This window comes from Lycorma delicatula, chromosome 12 (assembly GCF_047948215.1).
Source record: "Lycorma delicatula isolate Av1 chromosome 12, ASM4794821v1, whole genome shotgun sequence".
Lineage (NCBI taxonomy): Eukaryota > Metazoa > Arthropoda > Insecta > Hemiptera > Fulgoridae > Lycorma > Lycorma delicatula.
Genome location: NC_134466.1, coordinates 65029953 through 65056452, shown reverse-complemented (window position 1 = coordinate 65056452; position 26500 = coordinate 65029953). Strand labels below are relative to the sequence as shown.

At 30.0% G+C, this 26500-nt stretch overlaps 1 protein-coding gene and 1 pseudogene across 1 annotated transcript in view; both read right to left on the bottom strand.

Moving 5' to 3' along the window:
• LOC142333198 (uncharacterized) overlaps positions 1–24631 on the bottom strand; it is a 58698-nt gene extending 34067 nt beyond the window's left edge. The window contains exons 1-7 of the mRNA XM_075380170.1: positions 24393–24631; positions 22903–23052; positions 21954–22103; positions 21274–21423; positions 19307–19453; positions 17250–17399; positions 16328–16477 (exon numbers count right to left, since the gene is read on the bottom strand). Of these exons, the coding sequence (XP_075236285.1) occupies positions 16328–16477; positions 17250–17399; positions 19307–19453; positions 21274–21423; positions 21954–22100 (744 nt within the window). The 5' untranslated portion in view covers positions 22101–22103; positions 22903–23052; positions 24393–24631. The remainder of the gene's footprint in view (positions 1–16327; positions 16478–17249; positions 17400–19306; positions 19454–21273; positions 21424–21953; positions 22104–22902; positions 23053–24392) is intronic.
• LOC142333314 (uncharacterized) lies at positions 1890–14658 on the bottom strand (annotated as a pseudogene).
• Positions 24632–26500: the final 1869 nt, after the last annotated feature.

The following is a 26500-nucleotide window of genomic DNA, read 5'->3' as shown; positions in this document are numbered from 1 at the left end:
TCTCAATACTCAGATAAATAAGTTAATATTATTAAACTCATATTTTGTGTTTCGGTGTTTCAAATGCAGTTTATCAGCTCGTTAAAAATAAAAAAATTAATTAGAAAGATTTTTAGAAATCTATCTTTATTATTATTTCTACTTATCAGAAAATCAAAGTGATATTTTCTGAATCACTAAGAATCTATTTTCTCTTTCTTTAAATTTGGTATTAAACGACTTTGATTTTAAAAATGCAAGTATAAATATAGTTTATACATCTATTTATTTTTTTGTGTTTGATTTTAAATGTCCATTTCTAAAAGTAAATAATTATTCTGATAGATATAAAACACGGGGTACGAACGAGACCAGTATTTAAAATATAAATTTTAAACGTGAATTTGTACAAATGAAAGATCCCCTGTAAGAAGTCTTTAATTTTGACAACATGGAAGCTTAATAATTAAGAAAACAACGTGCGAAAAACATTGTGACTGAAGTGAAGAGAAACTCCATAGTCTGTGGCAAAGCCCACGCTGATGACCAGGAAGATTATACTGTGTGTTTAGCGAGACTTGAACGGCATTGTGCGTCACAAGCTGCTGCTGCCAGGCAGTATGACAGACTCAGACCTGTAATGTTGACAATTAAGTTACTGCACCTAGCAATTCAAAAGAAACGACCTCAATTGGTCACCATATAGCTGTACATAATACCGTTAGCATATAATTTGTCTCAGTCTCTGCAACAACACCCTGAATGGTGTTAAATTAGTTTCAAAAAAGGTCTGTGAAAACCATAAGCCATAAACCAAAAGTTGGTGAACAGAAACCATGGAAGTTCTATAGTGTAGGGTTTGATGGTGTTGATGGAAAAACTTTAGAAGTTTATCGAAAAAAAATCTTGCATGTGGTCTCAAAAAGTTAATTTTCAATAACCATAAATGTATTCACAAATTTGTCCTACATGTCTCCATATTTCTTAGACAAACTGAAAACAAGGAAATATGAATCATTTAATAAACAAGTTATTAAAAAGTTTTTTTATTAAAAGAATTATACATACATTATATAAATCATTCCAAATCATCTTATGTATAAAATAATTAGTTTTAATAATAGTGTATATGCAATGCAAAAAGAAAAAAAAACATAGCTACAAACTGCAAAGACCCTATACTAAATAGACATAATTTATACCACTCTGTCAACCTTATTTAACTTTTGTTTTAAAGGTTTTAGATATAAATTACATGTAAAATATTTCTAACCATTATGAATAGAAAGGTGTATTTTTAAATTATGCTTTCGATTAAATGTTTTCTTACAAAGATTACAAGTGAAGTTCTTCTCACCAGTATGAATAGAGAGATGTGTTAATAAATTACGCTTTATCCTGAATGTTTTCTTACAAAAATTACAAGTGAATTTCTACTCACCAGTATGAATAGAGAGATGTGTTTTTAAACTACTGTTTTGTCTAAATGTTTTCTTACAAAAATTACAAGTGAATTTCTTCTCACCAGTATGAATAGAGAGATGTCTTATTAAATTACGCTTTATACTGAATGTTTTCTTACAAAAATTACAAGTGAATTTCTACTCACCAGTATGAATAGAGAGATGTGTTTTTAAACTACTGTTTTGTCTAAATGTTTTCTTACAAAAATTACAAGTGAATTTCTTCTCACCAGTATGAATAGAGAGATGTCTTAATAAATTACACTTTATCCTGAATGTTTTCTTACAAAAATTACAAGTGAATTTCTTCTCACCAGTATGCATAGAGAGATGTGTTTTTAAACTACTGTTTCGACTAAATGATTTTTTACAAAAATTACAAGTGAATTTCTTCTCACCAGTATGAATAGAGAGATGTGTTTTTAAACTACTGTTTCGACTAAATGATTTCTTACAAAAATTACAAGTGAATTTCTTCTCACCAGTATGAATAGAGAGATGTCTTAATAAATTACGCTTTATCCTGAATGTTTTCTTACAAAAATTACAAGTGAATTTCTACTCACCAGTATGAATAGAGAGATGTGTTTTTAAACTACTGTTTTGTCTAAATGTTTTCTTACAAAAATTACAAGTGAATTTCTTCTCACCAGTATGAATAGAGAGATGTCTTAATAAATTACACTTTATCCTGAATGTTTTCTTACAAAAATTACAAGTGAATTTCTTCTCACCAGTATGAATAGAGAGATGTGTTTTTAAACTACTGTTTCGACTAAATGATTTCTTACAAAAATTACAAGTGAATTTCTTCTCACCAGTATGAATAGAGAGATGTCTTAATAAATTACGCTTTATCCTGAATGTTTTCTTACAAAAATTACAAGTGAATTTCTACTCACCAGTATGAATAGAGAGATGCATTTTTAAACTACTGATGAGTCTAAATGTTTTCTTACAAAAATTACAAGTGAATTTCTTCTCACCAGTATGAATAGAGAGATGTCTTATTAAATTACGCTTTATACTGAATGTTTTCTTACAAAAATTACAAGTGAATTTCTACTCACCAGTATGAATAGAGAGATGTGTTTTTAAACTACTGTTTTGTCTAAATGTTTTCTTACAAAAATTACAAGTGAATTTCTTCTCACCAGTATGAATAGAGAGATGTCTTAATAAATTACACTTTATCCTGAATGTTTTCTTACAAAAATTACAAGTGAATTTCTTCTCACCAGTATGCATAGAGAGATGTGTTTTTAAACTACTGTTTCGACTAAATGATTTTTTACAAAAATTACAAGTGAATTTCTTCTCACCAGTATGAATAGAGAGATGTGTTTTTAAACTACTGTTTCGACTAAATGATTTCTTACAAAAATTACAAGTGAATTTCTTCTCACCAGTATGAATAGAGAGATGTGTTTTTAAACTACTGTTTCGACTAAATGATTTCTTACAAAAATTACAAGTGAATTTCTTCTCACCAGTATGAATAGAGAGATGTGTTTTTAAACTACTGTTTCGACTAAATGATTTCTTACAAAAATTACAAGTGAATTTCTTCTCACCAGTATGAATAGAGAGATGTCTTAATAAATTACACTTTATCCTGAATGTTTTCTTACAAAAATTACAAGTGAATTTCTACTCACCAGTATGAATAGAGAGATGTGTTTTTAAACTACTGTTTTGTCTAAATGTTTTCTTACAAAAATTACAAGTGAATTTCTTCTCACCAGTATGAATAGAGAGATGTCTTAATAAATTACACTTTATCCTGAATGTTTTCTTACAAAAATTACAAGTGAATTTCTTCTCACCAGTATGAATAGAGAGATGTGTTTTTAAACTACTGTTTCGACTAAATGATTTCTTACAAAAATTACAAGTGAATTTCTTCTCACCAGTATGAATAGAGAGATGTGTTTTTAAACTACTGTTTTGTCTAAATGTTTTCTTACAAAAATTACAAGTGAATTTCTTCTCACCAGTATGAATAGAGAGATGTCTTAATAAATTACACTTTATCCTGAATGTTTTCTTACAAAAATTACAAGTGAATTTCTTCTCACCAGTATGAATAGAGAGATGTGTTTTTAAACTACTGTTTCGACTAAATGATTTCTTACAAAAATTACAAGTGAATTTCTTCTCACCAGTATGAATAGAGAGATGTGTTTTTAAACTACTGTTTCGACTAAATGATTTCTTACAAAAATTACAAGTGAATTTCTTCTCACCAGTATGAATAGAGAGATGTCTTAATAAATTACACTTTATCCTGAATGTTTTCTTACAAAAATTACAAGTGAAGTTCTTCTCACCAGTATGAATAGAGAGATGTGTTTTTAAACTACTGTTTTGTCTAAATGTTATCTTACAAAAATTACAAGTGAATTTCTTCTCACCAGTATGAATAGAGAGATGTGCTTTTAAATTACTGCTATGATTAAACATTTTCTTACAAAAATTACAAGTGAAGTTCTTCTCACCACTATGAATAGAGAGATGTGTTTTTAAACTACTGCTGTGTCTAAATGTTTTCTTACAAAAATTACAAGTGAAGTTCTTCTCACCAGTATGAATAGAGAGATGTGTTAATAAATTACCCTTTTGACTAAATGTTTTGTTACAAAAATTACAAGTGAATTTCTTCTCACCAGTATGAATAGAGAGATGTCTTTTTAAATTACCCTTTTGACTAAATGTTTTGTTACAAAAATTACAAGTGAATTTCTTCTCACCAGTATGAATAGAGAGATGTGTTAATAAATTACCCTTTTGACTAAATGTTTTGTTACAAAAATTACAAGTGAATTTCTTCTCACCAGTATGAATAGAGAGATGTGCTTTTAAATTACTCTTCAAACTAAATGTTTTTTTACAAATATTACAAGTGAATTTCTTCTCACCAGTATGAATAGAGAGATGTATTTTTAAACTACTGTTGTGTCTAAATGTTTTCTTACAAATATTACAAGTGAATTTCTTCTCACCAGTATGAATAGAGAGATGTGTTTTTAAACTACTGCCTTGCCTAAATGTTTTCTTACAAAAATTACAAGTGTATTTTTTCTCATCTCTATTAGTAGAGATATGTGTTTTTAACTTACTGTGTCGAATAAACGTTTTTTTAGAAAAATTACATTTTAAGTTTTTTTTGACAACATGAATAGATAAGTGTGACTCTAATGTAGATCTCTGAGTGAAAGACTCCTTACAAAAAACACATGTGTGAATAGGAAGATGAGAATATATGACATTCCTTTCTCTAACTGGTTTTTCTGTAATTTGCAAGCACTTTTCTTTAAAAGAAAAAGTGTTGAAATCATCATATTCTTCATCGCTGGAATTATCACATATGCACTTATATTTTAATTCATTGCAAACCACACATTTTGATCTCTGGAAACTACTTTCAGTAATTCTTTCCTCCACATCATCGATAACTTCTTCAATAAGATCCTAAAAAAAAAATGTAACTATTAAGTTAAAAGTCTATCGGAAAACTTTGTTATTTTTAATAATTCCAACTATCTTATGTTCATATTTAAGCAAGCACAATATGTTTGTTTCAGAGTAGCAAAAATAAAAATTTCGTTTGTATTAGCAGTTGTAACAAAATGTAACACAATCAAACTATACGCTACATAGCGCAGAAACTAAAAGTGGTCAGTCAACAGGCAATTTCATAATGAAAATAAAAAAAACAAATTTAACAAAAAATTACTGTAGTTTAGTTCTGTTAATATTAACTGAAAATAGAAACCTGGCAATAAGTGTATATATTTTCCAAACTCATCCAAAGATTAAGATATTGGTCATTACATTTGTTCTTAAAAAATCAAACACAGAGAAGAGTAATAAGATCGGTTTATAATTTTTATTGATATTCATCCACTGGAAGAATTGAATGAAGTGAAAAATAAGAGAAAACAGGTTTAGTACTGGATGGGTGAGTCAAGTTAATAATGAAAGAATTATATACTGAAGATCCTAAATTATATTAATTGACCATGAAGATGTCAAACAAATTATTTTCATTTCGCTTTAATATATTCTGATACACAAAAATGAGAGTGCCATGTGAAAAATAATGTATGCTGAGATTAAACTTGAATGAAATAATGTGTTATTTACCTACAAGAGTGAGCTACACATTTCTCGAGAAATGTTATGTTTCTAAATCACATACATTCAGATTCATACCACAAGTTTTTAATGCAATTTATAACATGCTGAATAATAATTGGTCTTATTTAAAAGATTCTTAAATGTGTTCTGATTTTAAGAGAAATCTATGAGCAACAAACTTTAAATCTTTAAAAAATAACAAAATTAATTAACATGCAGCAATGACATTTAGTGTTAGCTAGTGTACATCTCCATTTATGAATCATGAGACCTTGCCTTAGGTGTGGGTGCTGAGTGCTCAGTGATACAGAGTAGCTGGACCGAAGGTGCAACCATATCAGATACTCAAGAGGTATCTCTTGAGAGCCAGACTACGGAATGATTCCTGAATGAGGGCAGCCGCTCTTTCAGTAGTTGTTAAGGGTGTAGGTCAGGATGACTTAAATGGTCATATCAACATCACTCAGTCATATCAGCAGTACTCAGTCCTCTGAGTACTGAAAGCTATGGAAAACTACAGCTGCTTTTTTCCAAGAAAATGTAGCTCTCTGCATTTTCGTATAGCAATGATGGAGGTGCCTTCCTTGGTAAAATATTCCGGAGGTAAACTAGTCCCCTGTTCGGATCTCCGGCTGGGGACTACTAAGGAAGGGGTCACTAGAAAATTATAAAATTACATTCTACGAGTCGGGTCGTGAAATGTTAGAAGTCTAAAAAAGGTTGGTAGGTTAGAAAATTTATAGTGGGAAATGGATAGGATAAATGTAGCTGTAGTAGGAAATAGCGAGGTTCGGTGGGAAGAGGAAAACAATGTTTGATCAGGTGATTGTAGAATAATTGAATCGGATCAAATAATGGGCAGGCAGGAGTATGTTTTGTTACAAACAAGGAGATTGGGAAGAGAATAGAGTATTTTAAAATGCATAGCGATAGAATCATTGTAATAAGGATAAAATCAAAACTTAAAACCGACAATGATTGTTAACATCTATATGCCTACAAGCACCCATGATGATGATGAAGTAGTGTGTATACAAAGAAATTGACAAAGCAATTAAATACGTAAAAGGAGATGAAAATTTAATAACAGATAGGAGACCGGAATGCAAGCATTGGAATAGGCAAGGAAGGAAATATAGTGGGTGAATACGGGCTGGGCAAAAGGAATGAAAGAGGGGACCAACTTATAGAGTTTTACACGAAGTATAATTTAGTAGTTGCCAACATCCAGTTTAAAAATCATAGTAGAAGAATATACACACGGAAAAAGCAAAGCGATACTGCAAGGTATCAGATAGATTATATCATGGTTAAGCAAAGATTTAGAAATCAACTCACCGACTGCAAAACTTACCCTGGAGCAGACATTGATAGCGACCATAATTTGGTGATAATGACATGTAGATTGGGGTTTAAAAACCTGAAGAAAAGGAGTCAGATGAATCTGTGGAATTTAGAGAAGCTTGATGAAGAGGAGGTAAGAAGATTTTTGAAAAGGACATCACAAATGGGTGAATGTTAAAAAGGAAATTCTTAAATCAGCAGAAGCGAACTTTGGTGGAACAAAGAGAACTGGTAGAAATCCTTGGTTTCAGATGATATATTGCAGCTGATGGATGAATGTAGAAGATATAAGAATGCTAGTGATGAAGAAAGTAAAAAGGAACTATAGACAATTAAGAAATACAATAAACAGGAATTGCAAACTAGCGAAAGAAGAATGGATTAAAGAAACGTATTCAGAAGTGGAAAAGGAAATGAACATTGGTAAAATAGATGGAGCATACAGGAGAGTTAAGGAAAATTTTGGGGTACATAAATTAAAATCCAATAATGTGTTAAACAAAGATGGTACACCGATTTATAATATGAAAGGTAAAGTCGATAGGTGGGTGGGATATATTGAAGAGTTATATGGAGGAAATGAATTAGAAAATTGTTACAGAGGAAGAAGAGGAAGTTGAAGACAATAAAAGGGGAGAAACAATACTGAGATCTGAATTTAAGAATGCATTAAAATATTTGAATGGCAGAAAGGCTCCTGGAATAGATGGGATACCAGTAGAATTACTGCGCAGTGCAGGTGAGGAAGCGATTGATAGATTATACACACTGGTGTGTAATATATATGGAAAAGGGGAAGTTACTTCAGACTTCAAAAAAAGTGTTATAGTCACAATACCAAAGAAAGCAGGAGTAGATAAATGTGAAGAATAAAAGTGTTATAGTCACGATACCAAAGAAAGCAGGAGCAGATAAATGTGAAGAATACAGAACAATTAGCTTAACTAGTCATGCACCAAAAAACTTAAGAATTCTGTACAGAAGAATTGAGAGGAGAGTGGAAGACCAATTAGTTAGTTAGGAGAAGACAAATTTGGTTTCAGGAAAAGTATAGGGATTGAAGGGATAGGAAATTGACGCAATTTTAGGCCTCAGATTAATAGTAGAAGAAAGATTAAAGAAAAACAAACTAACATACTTGGCATTTATTAGAAAAGCCATTCAATAACGTAGACTGGAATAAAATGTTCAGCAATTTAACAAATTAGGGTTCAAATACAGAGATAGAAGAATGATTGCTAATATTTACAGGAACCAAACAGCAACAATAATAATGGAAGAAAATAAGAAATAAGCTGTAATAAGAAAGGGAGTCCGCCAAGGATGCTCCCTATCCCAGTTACGTTTCAATCTTTACATATAACTAGCAATTAATATGTTAAAAAACAATTTAGATCCGGAGTAACAATACAAGGTGAAAATATAAAGATGCTACGATTTGCTGATGATATAGTAATTCTAGCTCAGAATAAAAAGGATTTTGAAGAAACAATGAACGGCACGGATGAAGTCCTATGCAAGAAATACTGCATGAAAATAAACAAGAACAAAACGAAAGAAATGTATTGTAGTAAAAATAACGAAGATGGACCACTGAATGTGAAAATAGTAGGAGAAAAGATTATGGAGGTAGAAGAATTTTGTTATTTGGTTAGTAGAATTACTAAAAATTGACGAATCAGGAGCAACATAAAATGCTAAATAGCACAGGGGAAACGAGCCTTCGTCAGAAATATAATTTGTTTACATTAAAAATTAATGTAAATTTCAGGAAAAAATTTTTTATAGTATACATTTGGAGTGTCGCTTTATATGGAAATGAAACTTTGACAATTGGAGTATCTGAGAAGAAAAATTAGAAGCTTTTGAAATGGGGTGCTATAGGAGAATATTAAAAATCAAATGGGTGGATAAAGTGACAAATGAAGAGGTGTTGCGGCAAATAGATGAAGAAAGAAGCATTTGGAAAAATATAGCTAAAAGAAGAGACAGACTTATAGGCCACATATTAAGAATACCTGGAATAGTCGCTTTAATATATGACGTACAGGTAGAAGGAAAAAATTGTGTAGGCAGGCAACGTTTGGCCAATGTAAAACAAATTGTAAGGGATGTAGGATGTAGGGAGTATACCGAAATGAAATGACTAGCATACATAGGGAAACTTGGAGAGCTACAGCAAACCAGTCAAGTGACTTAAGCCAAAAAAAAGTGAACATCATTTCAGGTCAATTGTGGAGTTGTTGCAATATCAAAGCTACAGTTCATTGTGTCAATGTTTGGGAACAATTCTTGCACAATTTTGGCCAAACAATGTGATAAAACAGTACAATAGCATCTTAGCATGTAATTAACACCTGAGATCTAAATTCAATTACACATCATTTAGAAAAAATTAGTTGAATATGAAGTTACTTATTTTTCTTCAACAGTCAATATTGATCAAATTTCGAGTAATGATGAAAGAATCTTTTTATAAATAAATTATATAAATTTCATTGCTAAGATCTCTAAAATTGTTTAACAGGGCAAATCAATCACTAAGTTGTTTGCATTCTATGGTCAATTTTTAAAGAAGGAGACTTTTTTCTCACCCTTTACAACTCACACAAAGCCAAACATATTTTTTTCACAGCTATTTTGGTAACAAAGTATTGAGTAACAAGATTAGCATCTTTTTAGAAAAAATATTCACCATCTAACTTGATGAAAATATACCATTCTAAAGCGCGAGCTCTAACAGGAAGTACATAAACCAGTGCATTCAAAAAGTAACTACATAAACATGATTATAGGTTGAGGGATTTTATTCTGTGTTAATATGAGTAATGTTTTCTACAAAGGTTTGTAATTCTGTATTGAATGCAGTTAGCTTCCATGACCCGGTCAGGATGTTGCGACAAGAATATGACCCCTCAACTAAAGAAGATATGATTCTTTCCTATCACTGTTTGTTCATTACATTTAAACGATTGAGTCTGTCTTTCCATGTGCACACTGAACAATGAATATTTCTCATTTAACACATCTTCATAAGCATAAGGAGTATATACAGACAGTGAAAGATTAGTATTTTATTAGATTTCCAGGTATGGTGGTCGATGTAGCGTAAGAACACTAATCGAAGACTTTGGGGAGATTGGATCAGTAAAGAAATATGAGTGAAGTGGTAGACCATAAGTACTTGATGAAGACGTATCGACTACTATGTGATGTAGTCTTAACAAATCCGTGCAAAGTTAGCTTAACAGAAAAACAACTGCAACAAGGCAATTTGTAATAAGCACAGTCTTTTCCCACATAAAGCAATTCAAAAGTTATTGGCCAGAGACTGTGCAAAGTGAATTCAATAGTGGGGATGGTTTCAACAGTTTCTAGTGGATGTTTGTGAGCTGCCAACTATTTAAGCACAAATTTAATTTATACTACCATTTAAATATGAAATTCAATTCTCTGAGAAAAGAAATTCTAAGAAATTAACCTTGTTTTGAGGAAGCTGATACCATCCATGGCTTCAAAAAGGCACGTTTTTTTTGCTAAAAAATAGTAGCATTTCAATATATTCTACTAATTTTCAGATTTATATCATGCAGTCATATTACTACTGAATAATCATTTTATTATAATTAAAATCTGGTGAAGTCAACAGCTTGGAGCTAACTATTTTGTTAAAAATAATTTAAGACTTGTTATATATCAAAGCGGATTTTAATACATTAACCTGTGTCAGTTACGTATTGAAATGACTTGTTATACAAATAGTGTAGATTTATATAACTAACACCACATGAAAACCACAGTTTATGGTATAAATGAATTTCTAAATCTCCAAAAAATTTACATAAGTAGACAATAACAGTAGCGGTCATCATTTTTTATTACCAAAAATGATACAATATTTTTCATAAGAAAAGTATTCACTGGGTATATAGACTAAATTATAATGGTATAATTATAATTATGTGGGATGTAATGGGTATAGATGCTAAATTAAACAAAGATTATGCAAGTTTTCTTAAGTATTAATGGAAGCCAATTCAGTTGTATAAAAGAAGAAAATTTATTTTTTACAGAATCAAAAAATTTGCAGATGTAAAAAGATAATTCAACAGTTAAGATGCCAGTAACATAAAATAAGGCTGTCTGCCATCAAATATTAGAAGAACGCGTGTCCTAACCTGACCCTAGTTATAACTCTGTCACACAAGCATCCTACTGAAAAACGCCAGAGTTGATACTTATCGATTAGCATAATATGACATATGACATATGTAGTATGTAGACATAGACATATGTTATATGTAGTTATATTAATATACTTACGACACGTAAATAATACACGCTTCTTTCACTCTTGGACCAAGGCACTTTCATTTTTAGAGATCTTAACAATGAAATTTATAGAATTTATTTATATAGAGATGCTTTCATCACTACTCAAAATTTGATCAATGTTGACTGTTGAAGAAAAATAAGTAACTTCATAAACAACTAATTTTTTTTAAATGATGTGTTATTGAATTCGGATCTCAGGTGTTAATTACATGCTAAGATGCTTTTCTACTGTTTATCACACTGTCTGGCCAAAATTGGGCAAGAGTTTTTCCCAAACCTTGACACAATGAACTGTTGCTTTGATACTACAACAAATCCACAATTGACCTGAAGTGATGTTCACTAGCTAACACCAAATGTCATTGCTACATGTTACTTTTGTTATGTTTTTAATGATCTAACGTTGTTGCTCATAGAGTTCTCTTAAAATCAGAACAAATTTAAGAATTTTTTAATTAAGAAATTATTCCTCAGCAGGTTATAAATTGCATTAAAAACTTTGATATGTATCTGAATATATGTGATTTAGAAACATGATAACATTTCTCTAGAAATGTATAGCTCAATCTTGTAGATAAATGACATACAATTATTTCAAGTTTTATCTCATCATACACTGCTTTTCTCATGGCACTCTCATTTTTGTGCATCAGAAGGTATTAAAGAGAAATTAAAATAATTTGTTTGACATCTTCATGGTCAATTAATATAATTTTGAACCTTCAGTATATAATTCTTTCATTATTTACTTGACTCACCCATCCAGTACTAAGCTTGTTTTCTCTTATTTTTCATTTCATTCAATTCTTCCAGTAGATGAATATCTAATAAAAATGATAAACCGATCTTATTACTCTTCTCTGTCTTTGATGTTTTAAGAACAAATGTAATGACCAATATCTTAATCTGGGGATGAGTTTGGAAAATATCTACACTTATTGCCAGGGTTCTATTTTCAGTTAATATTAACAGAATTAAACTACAGTAATTTTTTTTAAATTTTGTTATTTTATTCGGCATTATGAAATTGCCTGTTGACTGACCAGTTTTAATTTCTGCGCTATGTAGCGCATAGTTTGATTGTGTTACATTTTGTCCTCTGTATTTTAACTGCTAATACTAATGAAATTTTTATTTTTGATACTTTGAAACAAACATATTGTGTTTGCTTAAATATAAACATAAGATATTTAATATTAAAGTATAAGTTGCCAATTTGTAGTTGGAATATTAAAAATAACAAAATTTTACGATAGATTTTTAACTTAACAGTTTTTTTTTTAGGATCTTATTGAAGAAGTTATCGATAATGTGGAGGAATGAATAACTGAAAGTAGTTTATAGAGATCAAAATGTGTGGTTTGCAATAAATTTAAATATAAGTGCATTTGTGATTATGTCATCGATGAAGAATATACTTTTTCTTTTAAAAAAAAAAGTGCTTGCAAATTACAGAAAAACCAGTTAGAGTAAGGAATATCATATATATCTTGTCATCTTCCTATCAAACATGTGTTTTTTGTGAGGAGTCTTTCACTCAGAGATCTACTTTAGAGTCACACTTATCTATTCATATTGTCAAAAAACGTAACATATAATTTTCCTAAAAAATGTTTATTCGACGGAGTAATTTAAAAACACATATCTCTACTAATACAGTGGAGAAGAAATTCACTTGTAATTTTTGTAAGAAATAATTTAGTCAAAAGAGTAATTTTAGTAAATTTAACAATCGCCTGTGGCATTTTTCCACACAGTGAGAAGCCTAGAGAACATGCTAAACAACAGATATATGGGATCCGGGCCCTTGTTTGGTCTTGACTTTACACCCAAAATAAAGTTCATTACACTTTAAGTAACAGAGTAAGGGTTTCACCTTTGGGACTAGAGCATTACTTCACCACATCCATAAAAAAAGAAGTTAAATGATTTAAAAAACTCTAGACATTTTGTAACTAACGACTAATTAAAAGAAATAAAATTGTAAATATGTAATACACAATAATTCAAACACACAAAGCACTTACAATGACATGTTTACTGGTTCACTACTATCTCATAACTGGCATTGTTCCGATGACTACGCTGCACTAGGTAACATTTGTACATATTTATACACGTCTAAATCTACACAACAATAGCAACACTACTATTTGAGTTAGCTCATTTGGTTCCATCATATTTATAATTTTCTATGATCTTTTAGTTGACAATTGACAAAAAAAAATATTTTTAATATCTAAAAAAATTAAAATAACAAAGAAGCTGTAGGTAATGGAGTAATTACGAATACATATTTGAAAACAGGATAATGAACTGCATTAAATACACCTATTGGTACTCGTGAGTCAAAAATCATGTTGACCATCGTTATTGGCAACATTACATGAGATATTTGGCAGTTGCAAAATCAATCTCATGATAAAAGTATCCCATGATGAGCTTCCTTAAGAAATTTAGAAGTGAAGTTGTATTCAGTTACTTTCTTCTGTGAGCTAATCATACTTCTTTCTAAATTTAGGGTAAATCTTAAGGGATTGTATAGTACAACATCTCAATGTACTACAGGTTATTTTAGTGTTTAAAAAACTCAGTTGGATAAACGGAAAAAGGGATTATGCAATCACCTCACTGGATGAGCACATGTTCAGCATTGTTACTATAAGCTGTTTTACAATTCTGCAAAACCCTTGGTTCTAACAAAACTAAGTAAGAAAAAATAGTTATTTTAAAACTAGATTTAAAATACTACCACTCATTAAAATTTGGTTACCTCGTGATGTGTTTATATGATTATATGTTACGCTTCAACTTCAATTGAGAAATCATTAAAAAACTTTTTTTACTGTGTGTAAATAAATTTATTTATAATTTTGAGTTTTACTCAAGTACTTTTAGATCTCTATCTTGTTATAATTCTTTAAGGGGCTTTGTGCAAACTGTATCTTCTTTTTAACAAATTTATGGATTAAAAAATTTTTAATGCAATGTTCACTGGCAGCAGTTTTCCAAATTATTGAATAAGGTTTTCAAAAATATTTTCATGAAAAAAAATTGATGTTAAGATACTGGAGAAGGAATCTGTATTATATTAGTTAAATCACTTTACTTTCGTGAACTTGAAAACAAGGGCCTGGGTCCCATATATCTGTTGTTTATCATGTTCTAGGTTTCTCACTGTGTGGAAAAATGTAAGCGCCACATGCCATAGCTCTTCCTATGATTTGGAGGGAACCCAAAAATCACTCTTCTGACTGTTATTTCTGCTTAACAAACATTAAAGGGATTACATCAAAATCAAAACATACACTGTTGTAATCAAACTTACATTCTGCAATGTGAATAGATCCATACTGCGAAGAATTGACAACACCAAAGTATCCAGAACATGTGACATTAGACGAAGGGAGCTCAGAGTCTGGTGGATGTAAGAAAGAAAAATAAACAGATTCTGGTGATACAGCTTATGAACAAAGCATGTCATCTGAGCCTCATTTACTGATTCAAGTAAAAATTAACGAACTCATAAAAGATTTAACGTATCCAAAAAACAATCTGGAATGCTTGCTTCCCGGCAAAAAGGATGGAATCTTCTTATAAAGGAATACGATATGTAGCATTTATCGTAATCATTCTGAATTTAAAGTTATTTTTCTGAAGAAAATGCCTTAGTGTTTTGTAATGACATTTCTTCTCTTATGCAGCCACTTTGTAATGAACATAACCCAACAGAATGGCACTTGTTCATCATAGATTCCTCTAAAGTTAGTTTAAAAGCTGTGCTTCTGCATAATGGCAATAAATTCCCATCAGTACCTGTGGCCCACTCTGCTACTATGAAAGAAACTTATGAAAACTTTAAATCTATATTGGAAAAGCTTCAATATGCAGTTTCTAAATGGAGTATTTGTGGTGATTTGAAAGTGATTGCATTTATTCTTGGTCTGCAGCTAAGTTACACAAACTACTGATGTTTATTGTGTGAATGGGATACTAGGGACAGAAAAAAAACATTTTATTAGAAAAGAACAGCCTAAACCCATGGCCTAAAAATGTGTATCTACTCTGTTACATATCAAACAAGAATTAATGAACAATTTCGTCAAGGACGTGGACAATACTCCTGGTTCATGTACTTAAAACAGAACTTTTCTAAAAATGTCAGTGAAAAGAAACTCTAAGAAATTGTTTTGAGAAAGCTGATGCACTCCATGGTTTCAAAAAGGCAATTTTTTTGGTAAAAAATAGTGGCATTTCAATACATTCTACTAATTTTCAGATTTATATCATGCAATACTCTTATTACTATCGTATAATCATTTTATTATAATTACCGAATATAATTTAAAACACATGAAAAAAACATTCTAATCAATGAATACTGAAAAATCATAAGAGAAATATAGCATAAAACCAGATTAAAAATCACAAGGAACCCTCAGAATAAATACCACACTAAAAACTATGCATGAAGTATAGATCCTGGAAGAGTAGCCTCATGGCTGTTATCAAAGACCAATAGGAATAGTATGAAATACAATATTACTTACGTTTATTCATTTCTATGTTTTATGGATGTTTTAACAGTAATAATACAACATGCTGTCAATTGGGAGGTAGTAAACAGTTTGTTATGTCACAGAATTTGTTATGGCCATGCCACATTTACAGTACCATAAGAGACACAATGAAGTAGTTTCTCTGAGGACAACAATGTTATTTTTAAAACTGGTTTCTGTGAATAGATTATAAATTTACTTGCAAGAATATATCAGCTGCATTTCAGTAGGTTTGTTGTGTGATAAGGAACAGTATATTTTGGCACTATGAGGAAAGAAACAAGAGACCTTATATAAAACCACGCTCGGAATGTTTATTCTTCATCAAAAGCCACGAGTTTCCAGGAGCGACTTGTGACTTGTCAATCATACAATCATACACGTAACTTTTTATCATTTCACATACAGTTTGGTATCACTTTTTAAGCTTTTAATCAAATTATCTAATGTTAAACAAGAATGCTAAATATTAGGTAAACCATCAAAAAGTAAATGAAAATATCTTACTTGTCTAGATGTTGTCGGTTTATTATCTGTCATAGCAACAGGAGATATCAAATGTTCTGTTCGCTCTATTTCATGCTTGATTTCTTGTTTCATACTGAAAGATAATGGATCTTCATCAAAAAATGAACTATCAGTTTGTGCATCCATACTCTGCAGCAAAACATAAAGTAATAATAATAATAATTTATTATCTTTATGTAATTAACATCTATTAAAAATATATCTACTATTTTTCTGACAATAATAAAACAATTTGGTTTTCATAGAAATAACTCATCCATTTGAGTACTTCTATAATAATATTCAACTGGAACCTTTCAATATATAATCAAACATGATAGTGCCAGAAAAGTAAAATATTGTAGGCACTGTAAGTAAATTAATAGATCAATAGAAAAATGCGCTTAACCACAATCTAAATGGTTTGGTAAAAGAAACAGGTTCCTGGTGTAAATATAAAAAAACACATCAACCTTGTTTGGAAACAATAATGCTGTGACATAGAATAAGGATTATCGATACCCTTCATAAAGGCAGGGTTAGCTTTCTACTCTTTTAAAACATTTTCATAAACAATGTTAAATGTGGGTGTAAAATGAATATGTTAGTCACCTATGTTTAAGGCATGAGGCATCAGCTCACTGTATTATATTTGTTACGTATTGTTGTACAAAATGTTTTATCTAATGTAAAATGTTAAATGTAATCTGTTAAACAAAGCTATTTAACCCTTTATACAGCACTAATAAATGTCTTTTACACTATATATCAAAATATCTCATGTCAGACATGAATGCAAAATGTTACGTGGGCTATAAACAATAAATAAAAATATTATCATGAATCGAATAATTAAGAATTCTTACAATAATTAGGTTTTATGTTTTTAACTTAAAACAAGATAAAGAAGAAAATGGCTTACATGTTTAAATATTGTCAGTTCATCACCAGTCTTCCCCAGATGTACAAACAATTGTTCTTGTTGCCCTGTTTCGTGCATGTTTTCTTTTTTAACAGGCAAGGATAATGGATTTTCTTCAAAAACTGAATCATTAGTTTGTGCATCCATACTCTGCAAAAAAAATTTTAAGTAATATTAATATTCTACTACAAAAGTGTGACTTAAAATAAGCATGTTAAATGAAATATTACTCAAACATAACATCTGATGAAGTTAAGAGCTTGGAACTAACTATACTGTTAGAGATAATTTAAGACTTTTTATGTATCAAAGCGGGTTTTAATGCACTAACCTGTGTCAGTTATGTATGGAAATTACTTTTTAACAAATAATGTAGATTTATATAACTAACAGCACATGAAAACCACAGTTTATGGTATAAATGAATTTCTAAATCTCCAAAAAATATACATGACTTGGCAATAACAATAGAGGTCATCGTTTTTTATTACCTAAAATGGTACAATTTTTTGCAAAAGAAAAGTTTTCACTAGGTATATAAACATTGATGCTAAATTAAAAAAGGATTATTGCATTTTTTTAAGTAATAATGGAAGATAATTCAGTTGTATAAAAGTAGAAAATTTAATTTTTACAGAATCAAACATTTTTCACATGTAAAAATATAATTAAAGAATTAAGATGCCAGTAACATAAAATATGGCTGTATTCCACAATCTATTAGAAGAACAGGAGTCCAAAGGGAGTGTCCTACCCGGATCCTACTTATAACTCCATCAAACAAGCACCTTGAACTGACAAATGCCAGAATTGATAGTTATTGATTAGCATAATATGTCATGACATTTCAATGTTACACTGTGTTTTTAACATAAGCATACTGTTCGGTTTCGCTACAGTAATTGACAAGCTTCTTTTCCTTTTAATTAATCTGTCATAGTAACATTTGACATGAAAAGCTTGTAAAACTACAGCCTCACATATGCCATTATCAACCAACCATTAATAAACACATTACAGATTTTTTGATGAAAATTTCAGGAGAAGCTTACGATTAACTAAAGATCTAAATTTATTACACTGTTTCTGGTAAAGCCAGACTGCATTAATTTTCTGTACTACAAAGAAGCGATTGTGGAAAAGTTAAAAATTTTAAATATGAGATTATCTCTTCTTATAGAAAGTTTACGAGAACCTTCTACAAGTACCTTTTAGACAATTGAACAATCACAACCACTACATCAAACTTAATCAAAAATTTAATATATATGTAGGATATGATTTCAACTGAAAAAACACAAGCACATCAAAATCTGCCTATTTCCATAAATATGTTTAATGTTTTTATTAAACTTGTTTCAGAATACTTCAAAGTATTTCACCTCCAGAATAATTCTGAATATCTGTCTCATATTGTTCACGACTAATTTTCTATTTGCTAATTAAGAAATCTGACGCCATCACGAGTGAGGGTCTATAATTTCACAAAAAATACGTAACGATTTCTTACCAACAAGGTTTCCAACCACAATCTAAATGGTTTGGTAAAAGAAACAGGTTGCTGGTGTAAATATAAAATAAAACAACAACCTAGTTTGGAAACAAAAATGCAGTGACATAGAATAAGGATTATCGAAACCTATAACAAAGTTTCTTGTAACTAAACATGGTTCATGAAGGCAAGGATAGCTTTGTACTCTTTTTATAAACAATGTTAAATGTGGGTATAAAATGAATATGTTAATCACCTTTGTTTAAGGCATGAGGCATCTGCTCACTGTATTTTATTTCTTATGTACTGTTGTACAAAATGTTTATCTAATGTAAAATGTTAGATGCAATCTGTTAAACAAAGCAATTTACCGCCCTATACTCCAATAATAAATGTTTTTTGGACTATAAATCAAAATATCTCAAGCCAGATATAAATGCAAAATGATGATGTGTAGGCTATAAAAAGTAAATAAAAATATCATAATGAATAAAATAATTAAGAATTCTTATAACTAGGTTTTATGTTTTTAACTTAAACCAAGACAAAGAAGAAAAAAGCTTACTTGTTTAAATATTGTCAGACAATCATCTGTCTTGGCAAGATGTACAAACAAATATTCTTGTCCTTTTTCATGTGTGTTTTCTTTTTTAATGGGCAAGGATAATGTATTTTCTTCCAAAACTGAATGACTAGTTTGTGCATCCATACTCTGCAAAAAAAATATGAAGTAATAATAATATTCTATTATAATAGTGTGACTATCAAAGCAGGTTTTAAAGCACTAACACGTGTCGGTTATGTCTGCAAATGATTTTTTATACAAATAATCTATATTTACAACTAACACCACATGAAAAACCAGAGTTTATGGTATAAATGAATTTCTAAATTTCCAAAAATATACATGAGTATGCAATAACAGTAGAGATCATCACTTTTTATTACCTAAAATGATACAATATTTTTCATAAGTAAAGTATTCACTGGGTATATAGACTTCGATGCTAAATTAAGCAAAGGTTATTGCATGTTTTTTAAGTATTAATGGAAGCCAATTCACTTGTATAAATAATGAAAATTTAATTTTTACAGAATCAAAACATTTTCAGAGGTAAAAAGATAATTAAAGAGTTAAGATACCAGTAACATAAAATAAGGCTGTCTTCCATGAAGTATTAGAAGAACGCGAGACAAAAAGGAGTGTCCTAACCTGACCCTAGTTATAACTCTGTCACACAAGCATCCGACTGACAAATGCCAGAGTTGATACTTATCGATTAGCATAATATGACATATGACATATGTAGTATCTAGACATAGACATATGTTATATGTAAAAAGATCTAATATTATAAGATAATAGATTAATAATAATAGAGTTATAACTCTGTCACACAAGAATCCGACTGACAAACGCCAGAGTTATAGATTAGCATAATATGACATTTTAATGTTATACTGTATTTTTAACACAAGCATACTATTCAGCTACTGTAATTGACAAGTGTCTTTCCCTTTTAATTAACTGGCATAGTAACATTTGACATGAAAACTTGTAAAACTGCAGCCTCTCATAAGCCCATATGCACCATTAATAAACACATTACTGATTTTTTGGGTGAATATTTCAAGAGAAGCAAACGATTAACTAAACATCTAAATTTATTATACCATTTCTGGTGATGCCTGACTACATTAATTTTTTGTGTTACACGGAAGACATTGTGGAAAAGTGAAAAATTTAACAGAAAAATATGAGAGTATCTCTTTGTACAGAAAGTTTACGAGAACCTTCTACAACTATCTTTCAGAGAACTGAACAATCACGACAAGTACATCAAATTTAATCAAAAATATAATTTATATGTAGAATATGATTTCATTTAAAAAAACACAAGCACATAGAAATCTGCCTATTTCGAGAATATGTTTGATGTTTTTATTTTTTTCACTTTCACTTTTAGAGATCTTAACAATGAAATTTATAGAATTTATAAAGAGATGCTTTCATCACTACTCAAAATTTTATCAATGTTGACTGTTGAAGAAAAATAAGTAACTTCATAATCAACTAATTTTTTCTAAATGATATGTTATTGAATTCGAATCTCAGGTGTTAATTAAGGCTAAGATGCTATTGTACTGTTTTATCACAGGCCAAGATTGGGCAAGAGTTTTTCATAAACCTTGACACAATTGAACTGTAGCTTTGATACTACAACACATCCATAATTGACCTGAAGTGATGTTCACTAGCTAACACTAAATGTCATTGCCACAGGTTCATTAATTTTGTTATGTTTTTGAAGATCTATTTGTTGCTCATAGAGTTCTCTTAAAATCAGAACGCATTTAAGAATCTTTTAAATAACTCAGTTTATACCTCAGCAGGTTATAAATCGCATTAAAAACTTGTGGTATGAATCTGAATATATGTGATTTAGAAACATTATAACAATTCTTGAGAAATGTGTAACTCACTCTTGTAGGTAAATAACATACATCAAAAAGTAAATGAAAATATCTTACTTGTCTAGATGTTGTCTGTTTATCATCTGTCATAGCAACAGGAGCAATCAAATGTTCTGTTCGCTCTGTTTTATGCTTGATTTCTTGTTTAATACTGAAAGATAATGGGTCTTCATCAAAAAATGAACTATCAGTTTGTGCATCCATACTCTGCAGCAAAACATAAAGTAATAATAATAATTTATTATCTTTATATAATTAACTTCTATTAAAAATATATCTGCAGTCAATTGGGAGGTAGTAAACAGTTTGTTATGTCACAGAATTTGTTATGGTCATGCCACATTTACAGTACCATAAGAGACACAATGAAGTAGTTTCTCTGAGGACACCAATGTTCTTTATAAAACTGGTTTCTGTGAAAAGATTATAAATTTACTTGCAAGAATATATCAGCTGCATTTCAGTAGGTTTGTTGTGTGATGTGAAACAGTATATTTTGGCACTATAAAGATAGAAACAAGAAACCTCATATAAAACCACTGTCGGAATGTTTATTCTTTATCAAAAGCCATGAGTTTTCAGGGGTGACATGTGACTTGTCAATCCTACAAATACGGTTTTATCATTTCACATACAGTTTGATAACACTTTTTTAAGATTTTAGTTAAAATACCAAGTGTTAAACAAGAATGCTAAATATTAGGTAAACCATCAAAAAGTAAATGAAAATATCTTACTTGTCTAGATGTTGTCGGTTTATCATCTGTCATAGCAACAGTAGCAATCAAATGTTCTGTTCGCTCTGTTTCATGCTTGATTTCTTGTTTAATACTGGAAGATAATGGATCTTCATCAAAAAATGAACTATCAGTTTGTGCATCCATACTCTGCAGAAAACATAAAGTAATAATAATAATAATAATTTATTATCTTTATATAATTAACATCTATTAAAAATATATCTACTATGTTTCTTACAATGATAAAACAAATTGATTTTCATAGGAATAACTCATCCATTTCAGTACTTCTATAATAATATTCAACTGGAACCTTTCAATATATTGGCACATGATGGTGCCAGAAAAGTAAAATATTGTAGGCACTGTAAGTAAATTAATAGATCAATAGAAAAATGCGCTTAACCACAATCTAAATGGTTTGGTAAAAGAAACAGGTTGTTGGTGTAAATATAAAAAAACATATCAACCTTGTTTGGAAACAAAAATGCATTGACATAGAATAAGGATTATCGAAACCAATAACAAAGTTTCTCGTAACTAAACATGGTTTATAAAGACAAGGGGATAGCTTTGTACTCATTTAAAAGTGGGTATAAATGTTAAATGAGAGTATAAAATGAATATGTTTATCACCTTTGTTTAAGGCATGAGGCATTTGCTCACTGTATTTTTATTGTTATGTACTGTTGTAAAAAATGTTTATCTAACGTAAAATGTTAGATGCAATCTGTTAAACAAAGCTATTTACCGCCCTATACTGCACTAATAAATGTTTTTTACAATATAAATCAAAATATCTCAAGCTAGACATAAATGCAAAATGATGATATGTGGGCTATAAACAGTAAATAAAAATATCATAATGAATAGAATAATTAAGAATTCTTATAATAACTAGGTTTTATGTTTTTAACTTACCAAGACAAAGAAGAAAAAATCTTACTTGTTTAAATACTGACAGACCATCATCTGTCTTGGCAAGATGTACAAACAAATATTCTTGTTGCCCTGTTTCATGCGTGCTTTCTTTTTTAATGGGCTAGGATAATGGATTTTCTTCCAAAACTGAATCACTAATTTGTGCATCCATACTCTGCAAAAAAATATGAAGTAATAATAATATTCTATTATTATAGTGTGACTATCAAAGCAGGTTTTAAAGGAATAACATGTATGTTATGTCTGGAAATGATTTTTATACAAATAATATATATTTATAACTAACACCACATGAAAACCACAGTTTATGGTATAAATGAATTTTTAAATCTCCAAAAAATATACACGAGTAGACAATAACAGTAGAGATCATCACTTTTTATTACCTAAAATGATACAATATTTTTCATAGGAAAAGTATTCACTGGGTATATAGATTTCGATGCTAAATTAAACAAAGATTATTGCATGTTTTTTAAGTATTAATGGAAGCCAATTCACTTGTATAAAAGATGAAATTTTTATTTTTACAGAATCAAAATATTTTCAGAGGTAAAAAGATCTAATATTATAAGATAATAGATTAATAATAATAGAGTTATAACTCTGTCACACAAGAATCCGACTGACAAACGCCAGAGTTATAGATTAGCATAATATGACATTTTAATGTTATACTGTATTTTTAACATAAGCATACTATTCGGCTACTGTAATTGACAAGCGTCTTTCCCTTTTGATTAACTGGCATAGTAACATTTGACATGAAAACTTGTAAAACTGCAGCCTCTCATAAGCCCGTATGCACCATTAATAAAGATATTACTGATTTTTTGGATGAAAATTTCAAGAGAAGCATACGATTAACTAAACATCTAAATTTATTGCAGTTTCTGGTAAAGCCAGACTGCATTAATTTTCTGTGGTACAAAGAAGACATTGTGGAAAAGTGAAAAATTTAACAGAAAAATATGAGATTATCTCTTCTTATAGAAAGTTTACGAGAACCTTCTACAACTATCTTTCAGACAATTAAACAATCACGACCAGTTCAGAAATTTAATATATATGTAGGATATGACTTCAATTGAAAAAACCCAAACACATCGAAATCTACCTATTTCTATAAATATGTTTACCGTTTTTCTTTTACTTGTTTGAGAATACTTCAAACTATATCGCCTCCAGTATAAGACTGAATATCTGTCTCTTGTTGTTCACGACTAATTTTCCGTTTGCTAATTCGGATATCTGACTCCATCACGGGTGAGCTTCTATAATTTACCAAAAAATATGTAATAACCTAATAATATAACCTCCTTTTCTTTTTCCTGTTTAGCCTCCGGTAACTACAGTTTTCAAATCCATGTAAAAATATCTAATAATATAACCTAGTAATATGTAACCTTCTACCTATGCAAATGTGATTAATTATTAAATGTGTTATTATAGAGTTTTCTATATTATTATAATTAGTTATATTAATATACTTACGACACGTATATAAAACACAGTTCTTTCACTAAATAAAAATAACTTTAATGACTACCAACCACCATGTGACAGAACAGATTTCATATATATGTTACCGAGGATGTCACATGAAAGGAATGCATATCAATTATACTACTGTGCTATTGGGGTGTTCGTAATCACTCATTACAGTCCGCAATATATGTAAAAACAATGAAATTGGGTGGCAGTTAGCAACCACCATGGATTCTCAAGGCTTCTACTGAACAAACATGTGTGGAACTAACGAGTTTCCCACGCCTTCTGTATCATTCTGAATATCTGTCTGTTGTTGATCATGACTAATTTCCTATATTCCAACAGGGCGATTATCACTCGGTCCCATTATTTCACAAAAAGTAAGTAAACTTTACTTACCTCCTGGCGTTTTCTATTACTTTACTCAATATTCAATACGAAATAATAATTACATTGTTTTTTGGTTTCGTTGTATCCAATTGTTCGATTAATCGATGTAACTTTTGGTGTCGATCAAAAAAATCTGTTTTCAGTATACTTTTCAATTTTCATTTTGTCTTTGTTATTTATGTTTTAATTAGTAAATATTTTTCTGTAATTTGATTACGCGTATCTTTATTTAAATAGAGACATAACATTTTGTGAAGAGGAAAAAAATTTGTGTACTAAAAAAGTTAAAAAAAAAAACTTCCTGCGTTTATCCACATTCAAACAATTTTAGTTAAACGATCGACTGACGACATTAAATACCACGAATTAAAGTTTGAAAAAATAACCCTCAAATTAAATAATATTTATTTTATACTGTTTAAAAAGGATTGAAGTATTCGTTGTCATGTAAAACAAGTTCGTCGAATATATTTCGATTAGTTTAGTTCTATTAATTAAAATTTAGTGTTACCAGCTGAGATTTATTTTATGATAGTCAAATTTATCATTAATTTTGTTTTTGGAGAATTTCAAATTATTTATGCAAAATCAAGAATTTATCTGATACTATTTTCTATGTAATATAATTTTTCTCATAAAATAAAATACATAAATATACATCAAAACTTGATACAAAACTTTTTAAAAATAAATATTCTCTGCGATATAAATATAGTTTTATGAATATGAACAACAATATTCACTGTTTTAAATATCCGAGTTCAGAAATGTGTGTACACAATTACACATTAAAATACATATTTAAATGTGGGGAGAAGGCATGATTTGTAAGATCCCCGCGTAATCACATGCAAACTAACAGCAGCTACCTTTCTTAATAATATGTTGAACTACAGAATGTTCCAAGTTATCATGGGATCCGATATAAGCTCACCTAGGAAACTCAAGAACGGCCTTCCACAAGGGTCGGTACTTGCGCCTCTCGTTTTCAGCCTCTATGTTGCAGACGTGCAAGAGACTCCTGGTTCATGTACTTAAAACAGAAGTTTTCTGAAATTAGTGATGCAAAAATTACAGAAGGATTATTTGTGGATCTACAAATACGGTCACTAATGCATAATGAAAAGTTTGAGAAACTATTGAATCCCTTGGAGAAAGCAGCTTGACAAGCATTCAAAAATCTTACTCAAGAGTTTTTTGGGGATATCGAAAGGCGGAAAATTACTGTGATATTGTCGACAATCTTATAAAAACTTGGGTCGTAATATGTCCTTAAAAGTACACTTCCTGCACACGCACATAGATTTCTTCCCGAAAAATCTTGGCGCAGTGAGCGATGAGAACAGCGAACACTTTCCTCAGGAGATTTCAGTTACGGAAAAGAGGTATTAAGGCAAATAGATTGCTAATATGCTGGCCGATTATTGTTGACCATCAAGAGGGATGCTCCACAGGCGAAGTGTAACAGTAAATCATCATTTCTTACTTTCTAGGTGAGCCAAATGTTTGAATATTTTGTAATGAAGAATGCAGAAAGTATTAAAATGTTTGAATTATAAATGCCTGTCTCTCGGAAACCTTGGTTGATCATATTTGAATTCAGAAGAATAAAATACTCTCAGAAAAACATATTTTTCTTACCGAGACAAAAAAAGAATTCTTTGATTGTGAAAATATAACATTTCTGAAAAATCATCATCTGGTAGATCGAGAGTATACCT